Source organism: Rhopilema esculentum, chromosome 16, assembly GCF_057945365.1.
Source record: "Rhopilema esculentum isolate cy_ngs chromosome 16, ASM5794536v1, whole genome shotgun sequence".
Lineage (NCBI taxonomy): Eukaryota > Metazoa > Cnidaria > Scyphozoa > Rhizostomeae > Rhizostomatidae > Rhopilema > Rhopilema esculentum.
In genome coordinates, this window is record NC_142830.1 from 12044447 (window position 1) to 12069177 (window position 24731).

General features: G+C 37.8%; 1 protein-coding gene across 1 annotated transcript; it reads left to right on the forward strand.

Moving 5' to 3' along the window:
• The first annotated feature begins 4288 nt into the window (after nt 1-4288).
• LOC135682448 (uncharacterized) lies at nt 4289-19498 on the forward strand. Its single transcript, XM_065197341.2, has 10 exons — nt 4289-4774; nt 9734-9901; nt 11118-11639; nt 12518-12671; nt 13364-13584; nt 13955-14510; nt 15196-15410; nt 16417-16776; nt 17603-17828; nt 18605-19498. The coding sequence occupies exons 1-10, from the start codon at nt 4708-4710 to the stop codon at nt 18798-18800; spliced, it is 2685 nt and encodes an 894-aa protein (XP_065053413.1). The 5' UTR covers nt 4289-4707; the 3' UTR covers nt 18801-19498.
• The last annotated feature ends 5233 nt before the right edge of the window (nt 19499-24731 follow it).

The following is a 24731-nucleotide window of genomic DNA, read 5'->3' on the forward strand; positions in this document are numbered from 1 at the left end:
TTTCGTGCAACAATAAAGAATTCTATATCTTATGGTTAAGATGTTTTCATTTGTATGCATTATGGCATTAATATATTAAACCTATGTAAATTATATCAAAATAGCCAACAGAAGTAAAAGCCACCAGTGTTATTTTGCCACGCTAACAATATTCACAAGAAGTGTCTTCAAACTTTGTTGGGGGAGCGTTCCGCGTAAACCCATGAAGAGTCCGCCTTGGGCTTTTATTGATTTTAATTTTTCGTCCTGGCCCGGGGCCCATAAATCCTCTCCGCGGCCCTGAACACAATGAACTTTTTCTATGGACTACACGCTTTTTTATAAGGAACCACTTTATAAGGAACCTACATGTAGAAAGCCGAAATATTCAAAGAACTTATTCAACTAAAAACGAAATCCCAAGAAACTTTTCAATTTGACAAATTTTTATAACTGCAAGCATCAATGTTAAGGCTTATTGTCAAAACACCGAAAGTGAGTTTTCACTATACATAGCCTTTTTTGTGTCTTTGCTCCTGAGTTCTAGCCACAAGTAAAGGCAAAGTTCAAATTTTTATGTTTTTCCTGTTTCTGTACTATTTCCATGGCACTTGATGTGCTGCAGTGAAATTAAGGAACAAAATTAAGGAACTATCAGGGCCGACGGACGCAGGTTTGAACAGGGGGGGCCAAAACGAATAAAAAGGGCAAGAATGTATTTTTTTCCGAAACGTTAATAAGTGCCAAAAATGGTACAGATTTCATGGTAATTTAGAAATTTATAAAAATAATGACACATGCTGGACATAGTGAGAACTATCTTCGCTGAAAGCAGACATGGCTATTTACTCCAATTAGTGACCACTCACTCTTGATCATAATTATTTGTATAGCTTCCCATCTCATGGCTTTCCAGGTTTTTTGATAGTGTAAATAATTCTTCCATCTATGATATATACCGCTATTACAATAAGCTGTACTTGTTTTCCTTATAATTTGCATTGTAGGTGAATTTGACCCCGGGTAAGAAGCAGGCACACATCCTTCTTTCATACTTGTGGCAAGCGCATTATACTCAACATATACCAACGAATCCAATCCAAATTATGAACTGAATGAAATTTTCGAACTCTTAGTTATACTTCAAAGCCAATTCCAGTCCCTCTTTCTTTCAAAGCAAAGTTTCAGTCTCTATGATTATCGAAAGCCCATTCCAATAATGATTTTGATTTACTTACTTTAATATACAATTTAGTCCCCCTTGTTATTCGCGCCTTCCAATCGCCACTTAAACACATAAATTTGTTCGCCTCCACGAAATATTCTTTAAAAGCTACAAATTTTTATGTTTAAATAATCTTTACGCAATCGGCTGAAGGTGCGGACACATTTTTCACTGCCATAGAAAATTCTATTTGCAACATTGATTAAGTTCATCTCATCAGTCTTATGAACGAAACAAGTTTTCAACTCTCCTTAGACTTGATCCCGGCGGGCTCAGACAGTTGATCAAACGTATTACATGTGAGTTCCGAAAAACACTGAGAAAGGGTGGTCTGAAAACGAGAATTCTGGGACATAGAATCTTGAAAATAGGATTGCTTTTTTAATCAGTCAGAGAAAACACAAAGGGGCAGGAATTATATTGAAGTACAATAAATTTAGCATCAAGTCTTGTTCTAATGTTCTAATGTTGTTCTAATCCTAGATAAGAAATTTAGGTCTTTGTTTAAAAACCCTTTACTGCTAGCATGTACTCATTGCAGGGACACAACTTTTTCATGTCTAACATCTAACATGATGTTGTGAAGTAAGCAATATGTTGCAGTTAAAGTTTTACAGCTGTTTGGTTTTTTGTTAATATACATTAAGAACCATAAGGGATTGTTGTTAAAATCGAATTTAGTGAACTCTGCCTTTTAACTTGCCTAGACATAAGTTTAAGAAGAGGAATGGTTCTAACATGAATTGGTATAAACAATTCCTGCTTAAGCTTGAAGGATCTCAGTGAAAAGAGTTTCACAATTTTTGGCAAATTCGCAGAATAGGGTACATTTTACTTAACCCAGAATCAGAGATAGGGGTCCAGTTTCTACCTTCATGAACACACACGATATACATTGGACCAACTGACTGTGCCCGACGGGGACTTGATGCGGACCTTTCACTAATGCGTTTGTTGCTGAAGACATACTACGGATATTTTCTCGCAAAAATGGCAGGCTCCTTTGCAGTTGATATTATTCATCACAGGAGCTTGAGTTTTTTTTGCATCAAGACCAAGTAAAAATTCAAGGAAATTCAGTGAATGGTCCTCCAACAACGCCCAGAGTTACGTTATTTTACTTAGTTTCTTAAGGCAGAATATCTGCTGCCATTGAAAAAATACATGCAATTTATTTATCAAAAAGGGGCACTTTTTATACTTTTTGCAAACAGGGGGGGCCAGTGCCCCCGTGGCCCCCCTGGCTCCGGCGGCCCTGACTATTGGTACTACAATTTGATGATTTGTGGTTTACGAAAAAAGAATTTTTGGAACTAGGCCTTGAAGTAAGTTCCTTTTAAAAAAGTTGGTATCAAACTGCCGTTTTTTGTTGATATAAATACATCACGAGGTATTCCTCGTTAATTTACCCAATTTCTGAGCATAACAACAACTTTTGATATGGTAAATAGGACTTCTCTATGGGGGTCATTTGGTTTCGGCGTGATCGCTGCTGTTTCATGTGATATTTGCATCCGTCGTTGATAACCTGCTATTGATGAAAATTGTTTTGTCAATCAGTACGAGTTAGGTTCATGTGACCAGTTCAGGTCAACCAATAGCATCGTAGTCATGAAAATCATGACTCAGCGGATTTTGGCACTCAGGGTATACCCCCAATCCATTTTATCATGACTCAATACCTTTAACTACACTTATTTTTATAAGAACAATTTTATAAGAACACGAGCCTTAATATTGGTCAAATATTAAGAACAGGCTGAGCTTCTGCAAAATGCTATTTTGAACAACGTTTTTTCTCAAAATCGAGGATTTTTAGCGATGTGTGGGTGCTTTTTCGGTGAATATTCAAAGCAAGGGGCAATTCACTCTTGAAAACAGCGTACGAGATTTTACCTAAAACAAAAGGATTTCCAGAGATTTTCAGATAAAACAATATGATTTTCACAAAAGGTGTACGAGATTTTCTTGGAGTTATTTGCCCCTCGATTCAAATTTGGCAGCAAAGTAAAGCTGTCTCACTCACTTTGTTGGCAAATGAGGCCTGAACACCACCCTAGAGCGAAAAAGCTAGCACTCGCACTGCTGACAGCCTATTAAATTAAGAATAAATTAAGAACAATCCTGCCTCAGATTTTCGGAAAAATTAAAAACAGTCAGCCGAACTTAAATTTACTGGTTCTTATAAGAAAAGACTGTAATCTCACACATGATGTATGGGTAACCAATGTTTATTGTGGTGATGTAAAATTGCACCCTGGGTACCAGAGCCACAAAATTTCGAGAGCGTAAATGGAAAACCAAGCAGAGAAGCGGGGGCACCCCGAACTTATGAGGCTCTGGTACCAGGGTAGTAGAATAACCAATTTAGCAAGTCAAAAAGTTCCTTCTGCTTTATGCAAATTTACAAAAGTAACCGGTTTTTATTAAGTGGCTGTACATTCAGTACCTTCTAGGTCACCAAAGAAAAGCCAATAAATTGGGCAGCGTCTTTGCGGAGATTCTTGGAATGACCGCCTAGATGATTTTATGCTGGCATCGTTCTTGAACAGCTTTTAAACAGCCCATTGTGAAGATATTTCTTTTTTGGCTGTTTGATCTTTTCTTACAATGATTTTTTACGATTTCAGAGTATTCTGAAAATATTAAGTTTTTTCTGTTAGTATCTTGTGTGTCATAGTTTGGTTTTATTGGCTTCTTGAGTACTTGCTTGTTTTCGAAAACTGAAATGGAAAATTGTTTGTTTTTTGCCCTTGTCTATGCTGAGGCCTATTCAAAACCAAAAATATTAAAGTGCTACCTTCCCTTCCAAATTTGAGAGGGAGTTGTTGTTGGGGCTCTTGCAAGCTCCAAGTTTTTGGCGCGTTGGTTTGAACTCCTTGCCTCCAAGAACTGCATTCCCATGGCAGTAACACCCATTTATTGATTCTTGTAAAAGGAAACGTTATTGATTCATGATGTGTTTTGTTTGCAGTCAAGAGTAAACTTGTTTGCACACGGTGCAAAAAAGAGGATTTCCGAAAGAGAAATGATTTTAAATTCGTGACAAAACATTTAAGAAATCTTTGATTTCACTTTGTTACAAGTAAAAGGACATAGAAGGAGTATAAAGATTCTTTGTAACTGTGCTTCTTCGATTGCAAATCAGAAGTTCAACGAGTTCGGTAATACAGGTCTTTTTATACCCTTTGTGGTTTAGATTCATTGGCTCCTCCGCAAAACAAAAGAGATTATTCTTTTCAGTGACACGTGTGTGAATCATACTCCAAACACCAGGGGTATCAAGGCCTCGGTGAATGTAAGTCAGTTGATCAGAGGGACCCCAAAAGTTGTTGCTTGGACTATTCCGGTAAGGCAAATTCTTGCTTCAAGAAAAGCCAAGGAAGAATTCTCTCAAGCGGTTGTCATATGGAAGCTGGAGGAACTTTTATAGACACGCAACAAACCTAAGGGCATTTGTCGCTGACAACTCAATTGGGAAACAAGCAAAAACCGAAGACAAGATGAAAAATTTGATTTTCGTAATACAACTGTTTATGGTCGTTGCCTGGATTTCAGAACGGTCTTCTGGTAAGTTTTAATTCTCCCTTATTCAACCATGACTGAGGTACTGATCTGATTTTGCGAGTTCTTTGTTTGTATTTTTATTGTCTCTATATTTATTTAAGAGTGACATCTCCTCACATTGGAGAAACTCTTTAATATACGATTTAGAGTTTTCGTCAAAAATTAGGAATTTTCATATCGCTTCGTACTTTCAACGGAAATAACTCAAATATTTAAAATAGTTATGAATATTTACATCTTCGAACTTGGCGGAAAATCCAAAAGTTCGGCTTATAAGCAGATTTCAATGTAAGGGTATTACAGACACAACGAAATTCTCTCTTGATTTTGTCGTATTTGCCAGCAGTGGAACAGCATTTGACCTGGTTTTCGATTTGTTTCGGAATGAATTAAATCATTCTCTCAGCTGGAAACGTCCGTCTGTTTGAGAAATTTGATTCCGACAACACATTGGTCTCCAAAGGGACTCTCGTAAATCCTAAAACAATTGTCTAGTGTATTGGTCCGTGTGAAGAGGTGACTCTTTTTCTGATGTGAAGGCCACTGCAATGGGTACCAGTGCTTCAAGAAACAGGGTACAATCAGGGACGAATTTATTGATGGGGGGAGGGGTGTAATTAGATTTCGGTGCCACATCCTTCAGGTCCCGCGAAAATGATTGAAAGGCTCATTTTCAAAATTAGGTTTTTAACTTTTAGGTAAAGAAGATAAGAAGGTAAATCAAAGAAAATCTTGGCGTTATTTTGTTACTACGAATTACCAACAAATGATTCTTATCGAATGAAAGGAGAATTTAGCGAATGACACAGAAAAATTGTGGGGTGTCGCACCCCCTACATCCCCCCGCTAAATCCGTCCCTGCCCTGGCGGATATGGTATTACAGACCGATGCAGTGACGAAGAATGAGTCGCTGAAATAAATATATCTGTGATTGGATTTGGGCTGAGACTAAATTTTAGAGACTCTGGCACCAAGCAGGGTAGAAGACCGCCCTAGTCGCCTAGGGGCTCGCCCCCCAAATAAATTCCACCACTTCCCCCATTCCTCAAAGTCGGCTCAACATGAATTAAAGAGGATGGTTTACACTCATGTGTTATAAGAAATTTTCTACGAGAAATGAAATACTGGAACCGAACCCGTTTGTTACCGGAAACCGCAAGCCCGGATGAAAGTTTGGATGGAACCGGACCAAAATTTGAAAAATTAAACATTCAAGAGCCGAAATCCCGCACGTTATCTATAATAAAAAACGAGTCCGGTGACTTAAGTTGGTCAAACCTGCGATGAGCCAAAATAAACGCAAGTAATCGATCGATCCCTTATTCCAATTCTAAAAATCTATTTGATTCATCAAGCGAACTCGTTTTCAATAAGATTGATTGGATCAAGGGGGAGCTAGATAACTGGGGCTCAGGTCGTATATCGTTGACTTTAAATAATATGAAATTAAATGTGTAATTTGCGTGTGGTACCTCATCCAAAAACGACAATATAATGAGCGAATATATTTGGTATCATAATGAAAAAAATAAGTTTGATTATTGAAAACAAGACATGTAGAGCATGTAATTGTTATCAAGTCTAATTTTTAAGCCCTTGTTTCTGGGAAAGCAATCCAAAATTGTCCATTCAACTAAATTCATCTCTGGGAAAACCAGTCGATTCTGTACGCAGACTGGGTAAGGTCCACTCACTGCGCGTATTTGTTACAAGAACTTTCGAAATGGTCAAGGCTTGAAATGTTTTAAGATATTTGAGAAAAGGCTTCACAATTTTTTAACATGTTTTAATTTCTAAATGATATGACGTCTTCATGCTTATTGTTGCATCTACATAGCTAAAGCTGCAAAATGTTTTTAGCATCGGTCAAACGCTGTTCAATAAAGATAAACTAAACTTTAGCTATTTTAAAGATTATGTATAAGCTAAATTAATTTAAAATCTATGCGTAGCCGTGAACGGTTTCAGGACTGTCCATAAGACTGGTAATTCTGTGCAAAATAATAAAAGTTCTCTTTGATCTCTTTGTAAAAGATAATTTTATCAGATCCGCAACTGCCTTACCCACTTTGCCCTCATGCCCACTTTGCTCTCATGCCCACTTTGCCCTCATGCCCACTTTCCTCTTCATTTTTAAACCAACTTTCAGCGGTCAGCTAAATTTCCGATTCAACTACTCCCTAAAAAAACCACTAGAAGATAATAGCTAGGAGTTAATAACGTGGAAATAATTCCCTGGAGAACCATCGCAAGACTTTTCAAACCGCATATCCCATTTGGTCACAATCGAGGCTGTACAGGAAATTCAATTTGCAATGCGCAAAGAGCAATCGTGGGGGAGATAGGTCCGGTAGATTATAACAAAATACAACTTGAAATTGAACCATCCTTAATTTACTGAGTATTTTAAAACAGGCTATGAATTATGAAGTCTGTTTTAACATTTTCATCTTTGGGGATATTGTGAAAATATATAACTTCTAAAGAATTTATGTGCGATCAGTTGCGGAGAAATATGTTAGTGAAAATTACTCAAAAACTGATATATGAATTCCTTTCCAATGCCACATACTTTCTCCAAAGGTAGCTATCGTGAAAGTTGTCTCTAAGACCCTAATGTTCCTCAAGTAAAGCTAATTTTGTATCCAATTTATCTGTGAATATGTATGAAGGCTGTCTGACTCCACCTCAAATCCGTCCATCTCTAAGAAATTTACACTTGCGGTCCGGCCCGCGGGCCAACTCCCGCCCGCAGCAAAATTTCATCCGGCCCGCCGAATGCTTCTTACCTCGAAAATATTTTTTGTCAACATTTTCAAAATTTGGAATTCTATTTATCTTTGGTTTTTTTTCCGCTCTGATATTTTTCTTTATCTCTGTAGTAAATTTTAAATGCGTTCTGTGGACAGTTATTGATCCGAAAAGGAGTACCGAAATAGGAAATACTTTATTCAATCGATTGATCGTTTTATAGCGTTTAATTAACTGTTTTTTAATTTATTTCTTTTCTCCATCTTACACGCTGTTATGCTAAGATTATTCTAAAACCTTGCAAGATTTTTCCTTTTTCATGTCAACAAATAAAACTATGGGACCTAGTTATGAAAACGTTAAGAATATTGCCTTGAATTTTCTCCTGTTAAAATCTATTTGAGGTGTAGTTTCTGGCCATGCCTAGATCAATACAATTTAAAATTTTTCTTGCCACCAACCAAGGTGGCGGCCTTGATTTAATATACCCACAAACATAAGATTTTGGCCTTTCTTTAAAATACGCTATGCAGTCCCTTGACCTGACGGCAGGCGCTTCAAATCGACCCAACAAGAGACTAGCTAAGATTAACGTTCTAGCCTAAAAATAGCATGGAACGATCTTCTGACTCAGCATGGTACAAGAAACATAAAGTTACAAACCTTTGTCTAAACTGTTTTTTGGGTTTATGCGAAGGTACACAAGATAGGCAGGCACGAAATAAAAGGCCTGTCTATCTTATCACTAACTTAGCCTGGTAAAAATGAGATCCGAGTTTCATTTTGAGCAGCCCTTTAACACAAAGTATGTAAAAGTTGAAAACCAACTGGCCCCTGAAGAAAATCTATATGTTTTTCTGGCCCGGCACTTAAAATAATTAAGAACCCCTGCTGTAAGGGTTTATTTATTTTATAAACGGTATACGATGCTCTGACATCAATGTAAGAAGAGCTGCATTTTCTAGATTTGGCGCAGATTCGCCCACATATCAGGATGGGTTTATAAGGCGTGTCTGTTATTTTCGTGAGGCGATTTTTGGTCTTTAAATGTCACTCAAAAAACCACGGAAGATGTAGCTGCATACTAGCCCCCAAAGACATTTCATTGTACTTTTTGGGATTTCATTCATCCCATGACAACTTTGCCTCTGGAGATATGCCCTAAAGGGTATTTGTATGTAGACTAATACACCCCGACGCAGAGGAAATAGGTATCTTTGCATGCTAATCTCTTTTCTTTGCACGAACTTCTCGGAATAGAGTTTTGGGAGATATTTTGAAAGACAGTATCTTCTACGATGATGCATTCACAGAGGGGGCTACAATTCCGGACGAAGAGACTTTTCAAGAAAAGTTAATGCTTTCTCTTTCATTGGAAAAATAGCTTTCCCCTACCTAAATGCTAGTGGGGTTCGAATTCACAGGAGTGGAGCAACGTAAAGTGAAAAATTTCATTTCATTTTGGCAGTGAATTGTAGCATCGCACGCAATTTGGCAAAAAAGTAGAAATACAAGCCAAAATTGTAAGTATGCGATAAATAAAAATTGCGTCATAAACGAATCAATTGGCCAAAATACAGCTAGCTTCTCGACCTTGTGGTACAGCACCACATTTTTATCGCCACTTTAATCATCATCACAGTCGTAGCCATCGATATTGTTCGATTGCAAGAATTTTTTTTAGCAGAATAAGGATCTCTTGCTTTCTTGAGAAAGTTAGTTACATTGCAAAAGGAGATTTTGAAGAAACAATTTCTTTTTTGTATAATCCAGTCTAGTAGATTTTTCATTGGTATGATTAAGTTTAACCATAATATGAAATCGTAATGATCAAACCATTTAGGGACTGCAAACCTTTGAGACTGTAACTTCTAGCCACTAGTGACACCGACTCAGCTTGCGTGCAGACTCAATTTCACGCAGACTACGCCCGCTCCTTTGTAAGAGGCCACAGCAGCCAAAAATTTTTCTGAAACTTTGCAGTAAAGATATTTGTTAGTCATGAGCTTAAAGCTATTGTAAATTTCTCTATACAGTCTTTATAGGCATTGAAGGTTGAAATCACCTAAAAATCATCTAGTGATGTAAAAATATTTGAAGGGGGGGGGGGGGGGGGGGGTTCTTCCGTCGCCTTACCAGAGCCACGCATTTTCGTATGTTTTGATGCGTTAATATTTCGAATAAAGATATAAGAATATTTTTCATTTTAGCCCAATTTGGTGCTCCACCAGTAGCGACCAAAGAAGTAGCTGGCATTGAACCAAATGATGTTGTAGTTGAATGCTACCAAAAAGGAGTAAAAGTTATCATTGAAAAAGCCCGCCTCCGGAGAATCCAATCATCAGAAAAACTCCATTTCTTGGATCCAGCTTGTATTGGTAAGTAGATAAAATGAACGCTTTGGTTTCCTATCATCTTTTACCGTAATGGTGACTGTTGTTCAATCAAGGAAAAGCAACATATGCCAGTAATGATTATTGTAATCATATGAATCGAAAAACAATCCTAATTTCAGTGGTGGCGCCAGGGGAGGGCTAGGGGGGCTATAGCCCCTCCGTCAGAAGCATCTAGCCCCCCTATCGGAGGAAGTTTTGGGCTATTGTCGGAGCAAATTTGACAAAGTGACATACAAAAATTGCATATTTTAGTCATTTTAGCCCCTTTGTCGGGAGCTTAAACCCCTCTGTCGGAAGATTTCTGGCGCCACCTCTGCATAATTTCAATCATAGGATAAGAATTTGAGTCCTTTAAGATTTTGTCTTCAGGAAGTCAAACTTGTTGGCATTTTTTATTGAGGTTGTGAGCTTGTTTTTCGAAATATTGTTTATGACCAGTCCTTGCCTGGTTTACAGAGGGCCTTCTTAAGATTACTTTACATGTTGTTCTTAGTCTTGGAAATAAGTCAAATCTGTAGCCAAAATATTTTCCCTGGTTTTGTGGATCTTGAGAATTTGTCTGATAAAGACTCTTTTTAGTTTATTTCTCTGATTAAAAGACAAAAGTATCGACAGACCATAAAAAGAACATTAATCGTTTTGAGACGTTTTATGTAGTTTCATTATTCAGAATGACGCTGAAGTGGAAGTTGATGTTTTTAAGCTTGCTATTGGGAAGTTGTCTGAGAATCTTTGTAAGGATACACGTCCTTGTAAATAGTAGATCCAGCTATAATGACTGAAAGATTACCAGAATATGATGATATAAATCCAATCCGCTACACTCTAGACTGTGATTATTCGTGAACAAAATACATGATGTGCAATGTTTCGTTAAGATGGTTAGTTCATTCGCGTTAATTCTAGCCGATGACTTACTAAAAATACTACTTTATACAGAAAAGCAAGAAGGTCATTGCGTAGGCGCTTTACACAGGGTGACCCACAAAGCAAATTCAACGCTTACTCCGTATTGTTTCTTTTTTCGCTTTTACGTTTTGATTAGCTTAACCATTTAATCGTATTTTCATATTCTCAAGGGTTTCTAAGAGTTTTAAATTCTTATGTGTCATCTCAAAGACAGCTCCTTTTTGTTGACCAATATGGAAGGAACTTCAGTCAATCTTGCCCTATCTTCAAAAAAATATCTTTCTTCTAGCTGGTGAAAATGAAACCCACTTTATTGCTTCAACAAGCTATCGAGCATGCGGAATCTCAAGGAAAGTGCAATGGAATGGCCTAGTGTACAGCAACACACTAATGACTGGCTTTCCGGACACCGATGAATTCGATCCTAGGTGCCCTGTTGTGAGCATCAAGTTCACCTGCGTGCATTCCTTCTTCGTTTGGCCGAAGCCGAGAATGACTCGTGCTGTTGCTAAGTATATTAACTGCGAACACATCGTTGTACTTGGACCGAAAATTAAGAACGGCATCTTTGGTAGAATGCGAGCAAAGTCTTCTGGGATAAGAATGAGGTCACGTGTCTTGTCATGTCCAATGTTAATTGGAATTGGCCCACCAGTCAAAAGCGGTGAATTCGCAAGAGTCACGGTGAAATCGAAAGGGTTCAAAGTAAAGCGAACCGAAGCATTTGTATGCAAGCCGCTGAAAAGGAATGGGGAATATGACGTGCAGCTCAAAGCATACACTGATGAGAAGTTCTCGAACGAAATTGGGCGTAAGTCAGTCGAAGATTCTGCAAACTTTTTAAATTTAGATTTTCTTGAGAGAGAAAGCAGTGGCGTCGCCAGCTTGAAAAAACTGGGGTGGGCAAAAACGTATTCTCTCAGCCACACCCTCATATTCTTAGAAAATCCTTTTTTTGGTATTTTTCATGCTTTCCACCCCGTGGCGACGCCACTGAGAGAAAGAGGTTTAATCTCTGACAAAGGGAGAAGAAGACGCAGGGGCAGCATCCCTTGGTGCCCGTTGATAGGAGAGACAAGGGGGTCAAAGTATAGTTTTCATAAAAGTGCCTTTGACATCGGCCCTGTGTATTTATCAGAGTGATTCATATAAAATTCTGGCTGAAGAGCCTTATTAAAGACCAGATTTTGTTAATCTTTTGCTTTAGAAATCCCTTATGCCAATTTTTAAGATACCTACAAAAATAATAAAATAATAACGGTTAAGAAAAATTGAGTAGAAGCGGGGTATTATTGTTGAGATGCCCTTTTACTGAAGCCTGCCTCATTGCTCCTTGGTAGTTCCTGCGTCCCTGATGATCTTGACATCTGATTTAATGGCATCGAAGAGAATAGTTATTCACTGTTAGGAAACCGTTCGTAGTATACTTTGCAGCGTAGGGTTGTCTGGTGTTTCTTACCTGAATAGTGACGAAGCTATGCGTTCTAAATGATAACGTATTTATGCTTATAGAAGGTTTGTGTGATTTACGTTTCCTGAATGCAAGATCTCACAAATGCAAAATTTTTTTCACATAAAACATAAATAACTCGTTGTTTAAAAGCATCTAGTTTGTCAGTGTTTCCTATCACAAGACAGATTTCTACAGTTGCTAGCATTAAAAGCATTTTTAATTTTTGTTTTTTACAGGAATTTTAGAGACGCCGGAGCTCACGATTGATATTTTTTACGACTTAAAATTGAACACAAAGGACAGTTTCTTAACTATTTATCCAGAAAGATGTTATGCAACGCCAACTGCTGATCGACTTGATAAGATCCAATATCTTTTCATAAAAGATGGGTAGGCACTGTCTTATCTACCTTCCATCGTAGCTTTAAAAGCATCGAAGCTTTAAGAAATTTGCATTTCAAAATTCAGATTGTTCTTGAGTAGTGGTTTTAACTATGCCTATTGAAATTGCCTCGTAATCAATGGGCCTTTAAGAAAGTTCTTATCTAGCAGTAACATTTGATGGTGAATTTGGTAGGTTATAGGGGTGTCGCCTGACAGTAAAAGGTTCAAGCGACAATGCCCGTTATAATGTAATTCTTATCGGCTTAAAAAGGCAATGTGCTTATTCAGAGAAAGGAAATCTGTAGGTTCTTGAAGGTTGTTCTTTGCGGAACTTCACCGTATGCTGAGTTGCTTATCTGCCACTCGCCTTTTTGTGTGTCAATTTAAAAGAGTTTCAAAATTAAACAAAAAAACTTCCCAAATACCTACCCGACTTTGTCTTATCTTTTTGCTTCTCAAAAATCAACGCTAATGCCCTATATATATATGAATTAATGTATGTACATTAGCCTGTTTGGCCAGCGAATGTTTTTAAACTTTTCTGAAACAGGTCCGTAATCTTAACTACAATAGCACCCAAAGTTTATACTTGCGGGGCAGCTTTGAATCGAGCTTAAAAATTGAGATCCTCGCTTAAAAATTGAGATCCTCGCTTAATTCTTCTTCTAAATGTTTTATTCTCCCTTCTCTTATTAAAGGTGCATTCTTGATGAAACAATTCAAGTCTATTCTTCGCCAAGTTACAGCTATAGATTCAGTATGAAATCTTTTACATTTGTCGGAATCAAGGACGCCATGTTTTTCATCCACTGTGACGTTTCTATTTGTGATGCTGAAGACAAGGAATCTTCCTGTGCCAGGGGATGCTCAGCAAAAACCTTTAGGCGAAAAAGATCGCGAACCAGAAAGATATCTGGTGGTATGTATCTGGCATAAATATTTGGGACCTCCTTTCTATTTCAAATATTGCCTATTAAATGGGTATAGACTATAACTATTCTTGAAAGCTGCTTTAAGCCTTTATTTGCTAGGCACTCGATCTAATACGAAGTGAAAGCAACTTATTGTTCTCTTCGGTGGCTGCATAAGACACACTTCATTGTTTTAGTTGCCTTTATCATGGTGCCTGCATAGATCCGGGTCCCTTTGTGTTTCAAAGATATTTTCGATAGTTTCTTTTGAAGAACAAGATATATGGATAAATCAAATTTATTTCTTTGAATGATTTTATTTGTAAATAAAAATATTTTCAATTTTCAATATTTAACTGTTCTAAATTAATATTGCAGGTTTTTCTAAAAAATGCAGCTTTCAGTCAATCGAGGTTGCTATAGACAGGTCTCTGCTCCGCAACGCAGCCCAAGGAAACATTCATTTAGAAGACCCAAACTGCATAGCAAGCGTTAATGAGACACATTTCTCTTTCAACATTAAACGAGGAAAATGTGGCACTTTTGCAAAGACAAGTGGCTCGATCGTCGAAATAAGCAACACTGTTTATTATCTTGCGGGTAGCGGGCGTGGTTTTTCAATCCCCGTAAAGTGTAAATATACAGAGAGCAAAGTATCAAGTTCGGCTGGCCGATCTTACAAGATTGCCCACCATGAACGCTTTGTGAGCATATGGTTAGGCCAAAGCTATCATTTTAACAGGAAGATCGTTCTGGATCCATCAGTGACTGAGATATTCTCCGATACTCCATTAAATATTGCAGCAAATGAAATAGGAGATGTTTTGGAGGTATCAGTTTCCCCTTATAACAAAGATCTGTTCTTCGTGATTGACCACTGCAAAATCAAGCCATCCCCATCTTCGAGGAGGAAAAGAATGCTCATTGAGCATGGGTGAGTAATGTTAGCCTGTTAGTAGGCCGTTCCTTTTTTAGAACATGGATGAGGATAAATGGCGATAAATGGCGATAAATGGCGATAAATGGCGATAAATGTCTCAAGAACAAGTTACCAAGAAAGATGAGGCAAATCATAGAATATCAATCGAAGTAGAATGGAGGGCTTTCACTTAAGTGAGAAATTAGTGTATGCTAAAAAATGGGGAGAGAACAGTAGTGATGTCAAAAAAAGGAAGAGAAGTTAAAAAATGGTGAATCTGAAAATTCATAGTCATGGAACCTAAAGCTCAAACCGAATAATAGAAGAAGAAGAAAAGGAGGAAATAAATCAAGGAAGGATGAGAAAAATCGAGAAAGAAAAAGTTTGAAAGAGCGTAAGAAATTATGAAATAGAAATTAGTGAATGGAAGAAAAGAATGAAAGAACAGCCAACGAATAGAAATGAATAATACTTTGAGATAATATGTTTTGATATGCAGCAAAATGTGATTTCATGTTGAATGTTCTATAACTAAATATGCTTTTTTCAATACAGAGAATTATCTTAGGTTCATTGTGTTAACTTCAATTGCTTGAGACACGCATTTCAAAACGCAGAGTTTAAAGCGAGTAGGGTTTGATGAAATTCTTCATGGTAGACATTTTTGCAAAAAATACTGATTTTCTCTCATCCCTCAAAGCTGTGCCATCGGAGACGATGTTCTTCTCATGAAGACAAACATGACAGCCAAGATGTACTTTGACTTTCAACGCTGGAGAGTACCGGGAAGCAAGTTGTATGCCAAGTGTCACTTCACCGTCTGCCACAAAAATTCACTTTCAGCGCATTGTAGAAAGAGGATCTGCCACAATCAGATAGCCGTGCTGTCTAACAAGAGAAAGCGGAGATCTACCGGTAAGCATGGTATTCAAACCTCGGTTGTTGATTGATCAGGCACCGCGCTGCCATTGGGCTAGCATTGGACTTTGTTTTGGAAAGTTTACACTAACTATGCTCCATCATAACGTTGAATAGTATACTTCTAAGTAGTAGCAGTTCTTCTTGACTTGAAACCTTTGTTCTTCATTTTCTAGCTTGATGTTTTATTATCCCCAAGCTAATTTTATCTATTTTTATAGCTATAGACATCTTCTCTGAACCAGACTATAAAACTTCAATAGAAATAATCAAGTTTTTTCTAAAATAGGCGTTTTTCGGCGTTCTAGAGGGCATAGCCTAAAACAAATTCCAGTCACCCCCTTTTCAGCCCTCCCACATTTAAACTGGTGCGCGGTCCCTGTGATTGCTTGGCGCCTGGTCAAGACGTTGTGCTTCAAATCTAGGCGAATTACATCTAGAAGCACCAATATCAACAATGTTCCCCTCTCAAGACTGTCCCCTATTTGGAATGATTAGAAAGTCCATGCTCATAAAGCCCATCAAACTAACTGAATTTAAAAGTCCGTATGTTGATAATCTACTTATTCTCCTAATTTCTTAAAATTGAAGCAATGTTACGAGTACAACTGCCTCTTTGTAAATTTTTTATGTCAGTCTGAATAACGTATTCTTTCTAAGATTTCAATTATCTTACCAATACGTTGATGACTTATAAAATTCACCATAATTATTACTATTTTGTTACTTTTCTCCGTTTTATCACTATTCAGTACCTTACTTACAATTTGCTTTATCTATTGCATTATTCCTTCTAAGGTGCTCTAAGTATTCTTGGTAATCCACTGCAGGATGAGAGAAGTAATAGATGTTGCCTCGCCTAAAGAAATGTTTTAAGACCATGCATTTTTGCATTTATATAGTATAGTATAGTGTTGTGTGTAGTGTTAGTGTGTAGATTCAGAGTAAAGCTCAAAGAAGACAACTAGCTTCATTGAAACAATCGTATATTTTTATCTCCCAGATGCAAACACCATTGATAGCAGCATCACTTGCAAGCCGGGAAAGATCTCAGTCGCCATTGCAAAGAAGTCTTTACCAAAGATCAAGGCAGCTGACCTCAGTTTGAGAGACAGTAAATGCGGTGCACGAGAGAATGATACACACATTATCCTAGAAACAAAGCCTTTCGAATGTCGCACTAGTTTGAGGAGTTTTGGAAGCGCTGTTGAGTACTCAAATATTGTTCTAAATAACCCGACATTCGTTGGCGGTATCATCAGGCGATTTCCCACCTTTCGTTTGCCTTTTAAATGCGTATTTTCTCCATTCAGAAGACGGCCGACCACTTTCAGGACAAAGAAAACTCAAGTGAATTTTTCAGGTACTCATTTTGTATCCCTTGTCTTGGAACCCTTGTAAGAAACAGATCCTTCGTCTCGTTTGCTCTTCTGGAACCAGTGGCGTAGCGCGAGTTGTTGGTATGCGGCGTTGGGTGTGATCAGGGGGTAAACCCCCGAAAGCTACAGCTTTTTATTTATACAGGGATTTATACTATTTCAAAAAAAGAACACCTAAAGCACAATCCTAAGTGAAGTTGATACTGATGAAAATATGATTAATTTTTTACAGTCATCGTGTTAAGTATGTTATGAAATATATGATAAATATATATATATATATTCGTTTAATACCTGCAGACAAGGCTGAGGACAAAAGAGGTGTCATGGGGTCGGGCCTTGTTTTGTTTCGGTCAACCTTGAATTAAAAATCTATTGTTTGGCCAAACTGGGAGCCGAGCAATAAATTTTTAATTCAACACAACGGAGAAATAGAAAAGGAAACAGAGGAGCCGGGTTGAAAACAGTACACAAACTCATCATGTACACAATCAAGTTACACATTAATACTTAGAAATGCTTTAAAGCAAACAAAGGGGAAAAGTCTGGTTTTTCCTAAAATTATGCAAAATTTTTCCTTAAAATTGAGTTTAAGAAATTATTTTGGCCAATTAATTCCCTGTTCTACTAGGGCAGGAATGCAAGAAAGGAAATATTTCAGTTTTGGTACCAGCATTGTTGCTACCCACCATCAGATAACCTTCTGCATGTGGCTACACGAGCACTTCTGCGTCAATTTCGTTAAAGGCCATATCAAGCTTCAAAAACCTTCTTAGTTTAGTTTAAGTACAAGGAGCAATTTTCTTGCAGGAATATCTACTGGAACATTTTCAGTTCGACTCAAGCTTTTTACAGACCCAAGCTACGACACTGAGATGGACTCGATCAATGCGAGATTGAGCCCAGGGTCTGACATGTACTTTCAAGTTGGCATGGAGTCGCCCAATTCATCACTAACAATATACCTGGAAAGCTGCTACGGAAAGCCGTTCTTCTCGACTGACAGCAGTCAGAGATACGAATTTATCAAAGACAAGTAAACCACTGTTTTCTTTCTCTGCTTTTCTTTCCTTACGCCGATAAATGGTGTGTGAAAAACAGTTGTAAAAATAGATCTGGAAAGATGCAAGAAAAAATATATGCTGCCAAAATACAATGTATTATCTTCTGTTTATCAAGTAAAGCATCGCGATTATATTGTTTGCTACACAAATGTAGCACGTGTATATTTCCTACAACATTGAGAACAACTGACACATTACAGATTATAGGATATAGAGATGAATGGTGACTGTTTTGACGAGATCATAGAGAGGGTGGAGAGAAAAGGGATATTCTAAAAACGGCAGACGTGCTTCTTCCCCCTCCCTCCAAACATTGGTGATATTTTACAATGTCAAACAAGTCACACGAAAAAATACTTCCTGATCTCTTACGTCACTTTCTAGAAAGCCAACATTTTTCCCTAGGAGGAAAGTCGAATGCCTCTATATGCCCTTATAACTAACGTTAGTGTTAAAGAGGAATTGTAGCTGAAGTTTTCTTTGACAGGCATCCATATCTAGCAGAAGTCTTGAACAATACTCTAGACATGCAATATTTCCATAATGGCACCCCTCATATTTATGGTACTGTCACGGTTACTTCAGTTAGAAAGAATGATGATACGCTCGTCAGCCAAAATTGCTTCTTTTTGCCATTGCCTTTATTGCATTGTATACAGACACCTTGTTATTCAATTTTGTCATTGTAAATTGGCTATTTTTCCATTTTAGAAAAAATGATTTTCACTTTTTGAATTTTTTTAAACAGCTGCCCGGTGGATGATTCAGTGCTATTCTACAGAACAGAAAGGACAGACCAGAAGCGTTTCAGCGTGTCTCCGTTTGAATTCAGCGGTTCAGTGTACAAGAGCGTGTTCGTGAATTGCATCATTTCCGCCTGTAAACCCAATGAAAGTTCGTCACGCTGCCTCAAGACTTGCCCAAACAGTCCTTTACCATTATAAACCGTCTTTTGACCACTTCGCGTCAATATTCATATTTCTAATTGTAACACGGTGTTTATTACAAATGGTTATCATGCCAAAGCATAGCATAAAATATGTAACTTGCCGTACTGAATGAATTGCATCTGGTTTTTATGGTACCAATAAGCTTGCTACCTGCCTTAATCGTCTGTACATCAGCCTAAAACATCCTATCCCAACATAATTCACATTTTATAGGAATTTAATTATTCTTAAGACAATAAATTATTGCTTTTGTACCATATGAGCCATGCCTAGCAAAGGTGCAATCTCTTTGGCTAGATACAACAACCATATCAAGTTGGGATCACGCCCTGATAAACCGTTCGTACAGGCCTGTCGCTTACCAACTAGCAGAGCAGTTCTACGGATTTAATAGACTTTTATGAAAATTGCCCTTTGTCAAAACCCTTTCTTCTGATTTCCCATCTTAGCATGTATTCATTTTACCGCATTTTACTTGGTGATTTTTGCCTTTATCACTTACTTCCAAGTGTTTAACGGATATTTTGTGTTCTGCTTTCTAAGAAATTTTGCAAGAAAATCTAGTTAAGCTAGAAATTAAAATTTGAAAATGTATGAAATTAGTAATTTTGATAAAATTTATATTTCTGTGTTTGATTATTTGCAAATTATGCATAACCTTTTCATAACTACAGTGATTTGTATATGTTTTCGTCTCGCCATTTTCTTGGGTTATTCTTGGTCTATTCACGGTATTAAAGTTTCGATAATGTAAACGAATAGTTGAAAGACACGTAAGTTTGAGATCGATTGTTAAAAAAGAACCCCGACCTGACCCAATTTTAAACGAAATAGAATCATTTCCCGACATCACCCAAGAAAACGGCCTTCTCGATCTTGTAGGTCTAGAAACACTGTTAAAACAAGTGATTCTGCCATCGGTCAACATCATTTTGACAACCCAGATTGTGCAAACCAGACGATATGTTTCGGATAATTGGCAGAGCCCGGTCGTCCTTCCATCTAACAGTTTTGGAATCGATCTACATACAAACGAAAAAGTCGCCATTGTGTAGACAGAAGGAGTTTGTTTTCTCTCTTGGACTCCAGTGGTAATTCTTCTTTATGCTCGCGGCACTGATTGGTCAATTATATCGGTCTTGTGCTCGCGTTTTTCTGATTGGCCTGTTTCGATCCACAACTGGGGATATGCTTTTCATCGTGTTTTTCGGACCCTTATTCTGACGTTTTATGCTCTGAGGAGTGTCAGACGAAAAAGCTTTTAGCTAAAATGTTGTGAAATGTTTGCTTTTTTCAAAGCCATTTTCAAGTTCTGTACCGCCAAAAAATTGAGGAATTCTTCGTTCGACCTGTAAATCTACTGTACCTACCAAATTGACATTTGGAAATAATCCTAATTCCACATTTCTAGTTTCTTTATTATTATTATTATCAAAATTTTAATCCTAATAATTAGCCTAAAACATAAAAGCGCGAATATGTTCAAGGAATTCTCTAAATTTGGATTAATGTAACACGAACATTTAACATTTTCGTAAGAAGTAAAGCAAAAATAAAGCATAACAAGCATTAGATATATTCAATGATAAAATGCAATATTCCTTCTAGTGAATCATCAGTGATTCTTCTCTTTTTCTGCTTTGCCCCTTTTAAAGCTATTTGCTGCAGATCAAAATTGTTAGTACTGAAAGATTCCTAACTTTTTATTGAAATAACTACTCGTAGTTTCTTAAAAGATTCACAGTTTAATGTTTTATGATCAATACAGTGTGTTATCTTTTCAAAACTGTAGTCTCAGTACTGATTGTAAAGTTCCAAATTTCCAGTTGTAAAGTTGCAAAAAAACAAACTACAATTATGCCATTTGAGATCAAGTGGATACAGGGCTTCACAATAGAAAAAGGATATAAGTGGATTGGTCCGCTCCAGCCTGTGAATTTTAATAAGGTTAAAAAATCTTACATTTAAAATTCCAAAATTCCTAAAATATTAAATTTACAAGTTTGTCAAGTTTCCAGGTAAACCGTTAAGCAAGTGTAAATGGATCTTCCAAAATTTTATTGCGGATATAATTTATCCGGCACAGTGTAAACGAGGTCTTAAAGGTGCAGGATCCGGCAAGGAGGCATCAACTGTTCCATAGCAGCGACACCTCTGGAAAATTGAATAATTCCTATTCAAATTATTCTCTTTATTCTTTTCACACTTTTGGACAATGTGGCTTTGGAAAAAGCAAACATCTTGAATCTAGCTGAAGCTTTCCGTCTGACCCTCTACAGAGTATAGAACGTCAGAACATAGATCGAAATGTGGATCCAAATAAGCCAATCAGAAACGCGAGCACACTGTGGCTGTTGGGGTTGCTCAGTCCCTCTGTCTAAACAAAAGCGGTTTTTCCATGTCTACACAAAAGCGGTTTTTGACAACGAACTTTAACATTTTTCACCTGTTTTGACAAAATGATATCAAGACAAGAAAGGCCTTTTGAGGAAAACAGCACATCAAGAGATCTTGTCGTCGAGTATGGGTCATTGGCTAATATCTTAGGTAAACCCTTCGATATTTTTTCAAAATATGTGCGCGTATTCGGGTTGTATTTTGTTGCTACAGAGGATTCGCCAAACGATAAATTGCTGCATGGAGCAACCGTGTTTTTGCAGTACATTGACAATGACGGAGACAATGTGCCTGATAATTTGCTTGTTTACCAAAGTTTGTTGAAAATAAAAGCAACCATGGTTATGTTTCGAGATGAAAAAGAGAGTTTGCAGCATAGATCATTCCTTGAGGAAGCGGTGAATATTGGTGTTCAAGTTCAAGATTTGGAAGCTGATGAAATTCTTGTTCCTGGTAAGTTCGACGAAGCGCTAGAGGAATGCTTTCATTTATTAACTAAGGGCTACTCTGTGGCATACCCTGATATATTTGGCTTCAAAAGAGGCAGCTATTTGGCAAATTGCTGTGACAAGGCCCGTGGGGGCCATTTTAAGACAGTGCCACCAAAGTACCCTCCGGGAGCTTGGTTTACTTATTATGATAACACCTGTGGATACCCATGTCAAATCATAGAATACATCTATTGGGCAATGACATCAATTCTAGGTTTGCAGAAGGATAGAGCTGAGGTTTTGCATGAATGGCGGCTCAACACACCCGAACTGGTAGAGAAGGGTGACCCTGCAGTGTATGCCTTGCTCACTGACAAGCAATTCAAGCTGCCAACCAAATCGCCATTGCTGAAGGCTCAATGCAGTGTTAAGCAAAAAGGCAGTGCATTTTCCAGTCAAAACTTTCAAAAAACGTTTCCGGAAACATTCAAAACAAGGCGTAACATTTTTAACTGTAATTTTGTAGCATGGCTGTTTGTGATCCTCGCCCTTCTCCTTTGCATCTTGCTTGTAACGCTGTTCATCCATTTTGCAAGTTCATATTAACTCAATTACCCTCTCTTCTCGTGACCATTCTACAGCGCATTCTGAATTTCTGAACTTCAATATGCAGTGTTTATTGGAGGGCGACGTTTATTTTTAAAAGGCGAAAGTAAATACAAAAATGTAAACGAATAAACAAATTTTTCACTATAGAGTATTCCGTAAACAAGGAACAATTCCCAGAAGCCTTACAAAGTGTCTAACTTTTGTCTAGACGTCAGGAAGATGAGAATGGCCGATAATCCTTTGTTATGATCATTTCCAATCATCGTAGCTACTGTAAATATAAACAAGACACTTATAGAAACAATTTCCTGCAAATAAACAATATCGTTTGTCTCTATTGTCCTTAAACAATAGTGTCCCTCCCAAAATTCTCCATGCCAGTGTGTATTAAATGGCCTTATCTTGGAAAGAAATTAATGAGAGTGGCCAAACTAGTCATGAATTATCTACAAGATTCTATAATCTTTTGCTAGGAGTAAATATTTAAGGGCACTGCTTGCCCCCTCTGCTTCTCCTGAAAGAGAGCAGGAGGGGTGGCTGCCCCTGCAGCCCCTCTAGGTTAGGCACCCTTAAAGATATCAAGATTAAATAAGAGAACTAAGATGGTTTAGCTAAAATCAGGATTTGATTGGCGGGAAGTTTCAAGAGAACACCTTCATGTGATTAAAAACTTAGTTGCATATTGGCCACTCACACGGCAGGCAAAATTAAACATGCTTAATTTCGAAGACTATCTTTGAAAGACAAAAATCTTCGTCTTTGACAAGAGCATACGCAGATTTCTGTCTTTGGAATGCTAAAGACAAAATTTCTTCTTTCAAAAGTCTGCCGTGAGCGCTGGGCTAAAGCGTGCACGATCGAATAAGAGTGCACGATCGAATAAACGTACACGGTCAAATGAGCGCACACGGTCGAATGAGTGCAAGATCAAATGAGCGTCACGATCGAGTAAGCGTGCACGATCGAATAAGAGTGCACGATCGAATAAGCGTACACGATTGAATAAACGTACACGGTCGAATGAGTGCACACGATCGAATTAGAGTGCACGATCGAATAAGAGTGCACGATCGAGTAAGAGTACACGATCGAATAAGCGTGCACGATCGAATAAGCGTGCGCGATCGAATAAGCGTACACGATCGAATAAGAGTGCAGGATCGAATAAGCGTATACGATCGAATAAACGTACACGGTCGAATGAGTGCATACGATCGAATTAGAGTGCACGATCGAATAAGAGTGCACGATCGAGTAAGAGTACACGATCGAATAAGCGTGCACGATCGAATAAGCGTGCGCGATCGAATAAGCGTACACGATCGAATAAGAGTGCAGGATCGAATAAGCGTACACGATCGAATAAACGTACACGGTCGAATGAGTGCATACGATCGAAGAAGCCTACACGATCAAATGTGTGCATTAAATCGGATTACATTACAGCATTTGATCCGAGGTACGTGAAAACGCAATTCTTTCTCTATCTTTGGAAGCAAGAACACACGTTTGATTAAGCACAAACACTGAAATTAGCACACATCCTTGAATCTTGCTTATTAAATAAGTACAGAAAATACAGTAACCAAGAAAATTCAACGCCTCACAACAAGTTTATCAGGTTCTGTTTGAACGAGCACACAAATGTATAAATTGGCTTCCCACTTAATAAAAATTTGAACAGTGCACTGCAACAAACGTTTCCAACCTTTTTTATAAAGAAGGCACTATCATGTATTTGTTCTTACCAGTTGGTCGCAGCCGAATCACCCGAAAATCTAAAGCATATTGAATCATGGCAAGATGGTCTTGGACCTAAAATCTCGAACAATCTACACTCTGACACGTCAACAGTTTGATCAACGACAAATTTTCTTTTGCATAGAGAACATTTCCAAGCACTAAAATCTCTACGGGCCAACAACGAAATTTTTATTACAAATCCTGATGAAGGGTCTGTGTGACTACATAAAAAAACTGGAGGGAATTCTCCACGACAAAGAAAAATGTGCTAAATTGGGTGATGTCGAAACACATGACAAAACAGCCAAACTAGAGCGGAAACTCCAAAAACGTTTGTTGGAACTGGTCAACTCAAAAGTGTTGGCTACAGAAATTTATGATAGGATAAGAACTACGGGTTCTCAACGACCACAAATGTACGGCCTCCCTAAAATACACAAGCCGAACGTCCCACTTAGACCTATCTTGTCTATGATTGGTTCAGCACAACACGAACTGGCTAAGTGGCTTTCTGAAGTTTTGGACCCTGTTCTTCAAAGATATTCAAAACATTGTATCAAGGATTCTTTTACATTCACTGAGTTCATGCAAAACTTGAACATCGAAAACGAAACATCTTTCATGTATTCTTTTGACATTAGTAGTCTCTTCACAAATGTCCCTTTGAGTGAGACCATCAAAATATGTGCCGACGATTTGTACCGGAGCGAGCTTAATAGCCCACCATTCCCAGAGGAAGTATTCA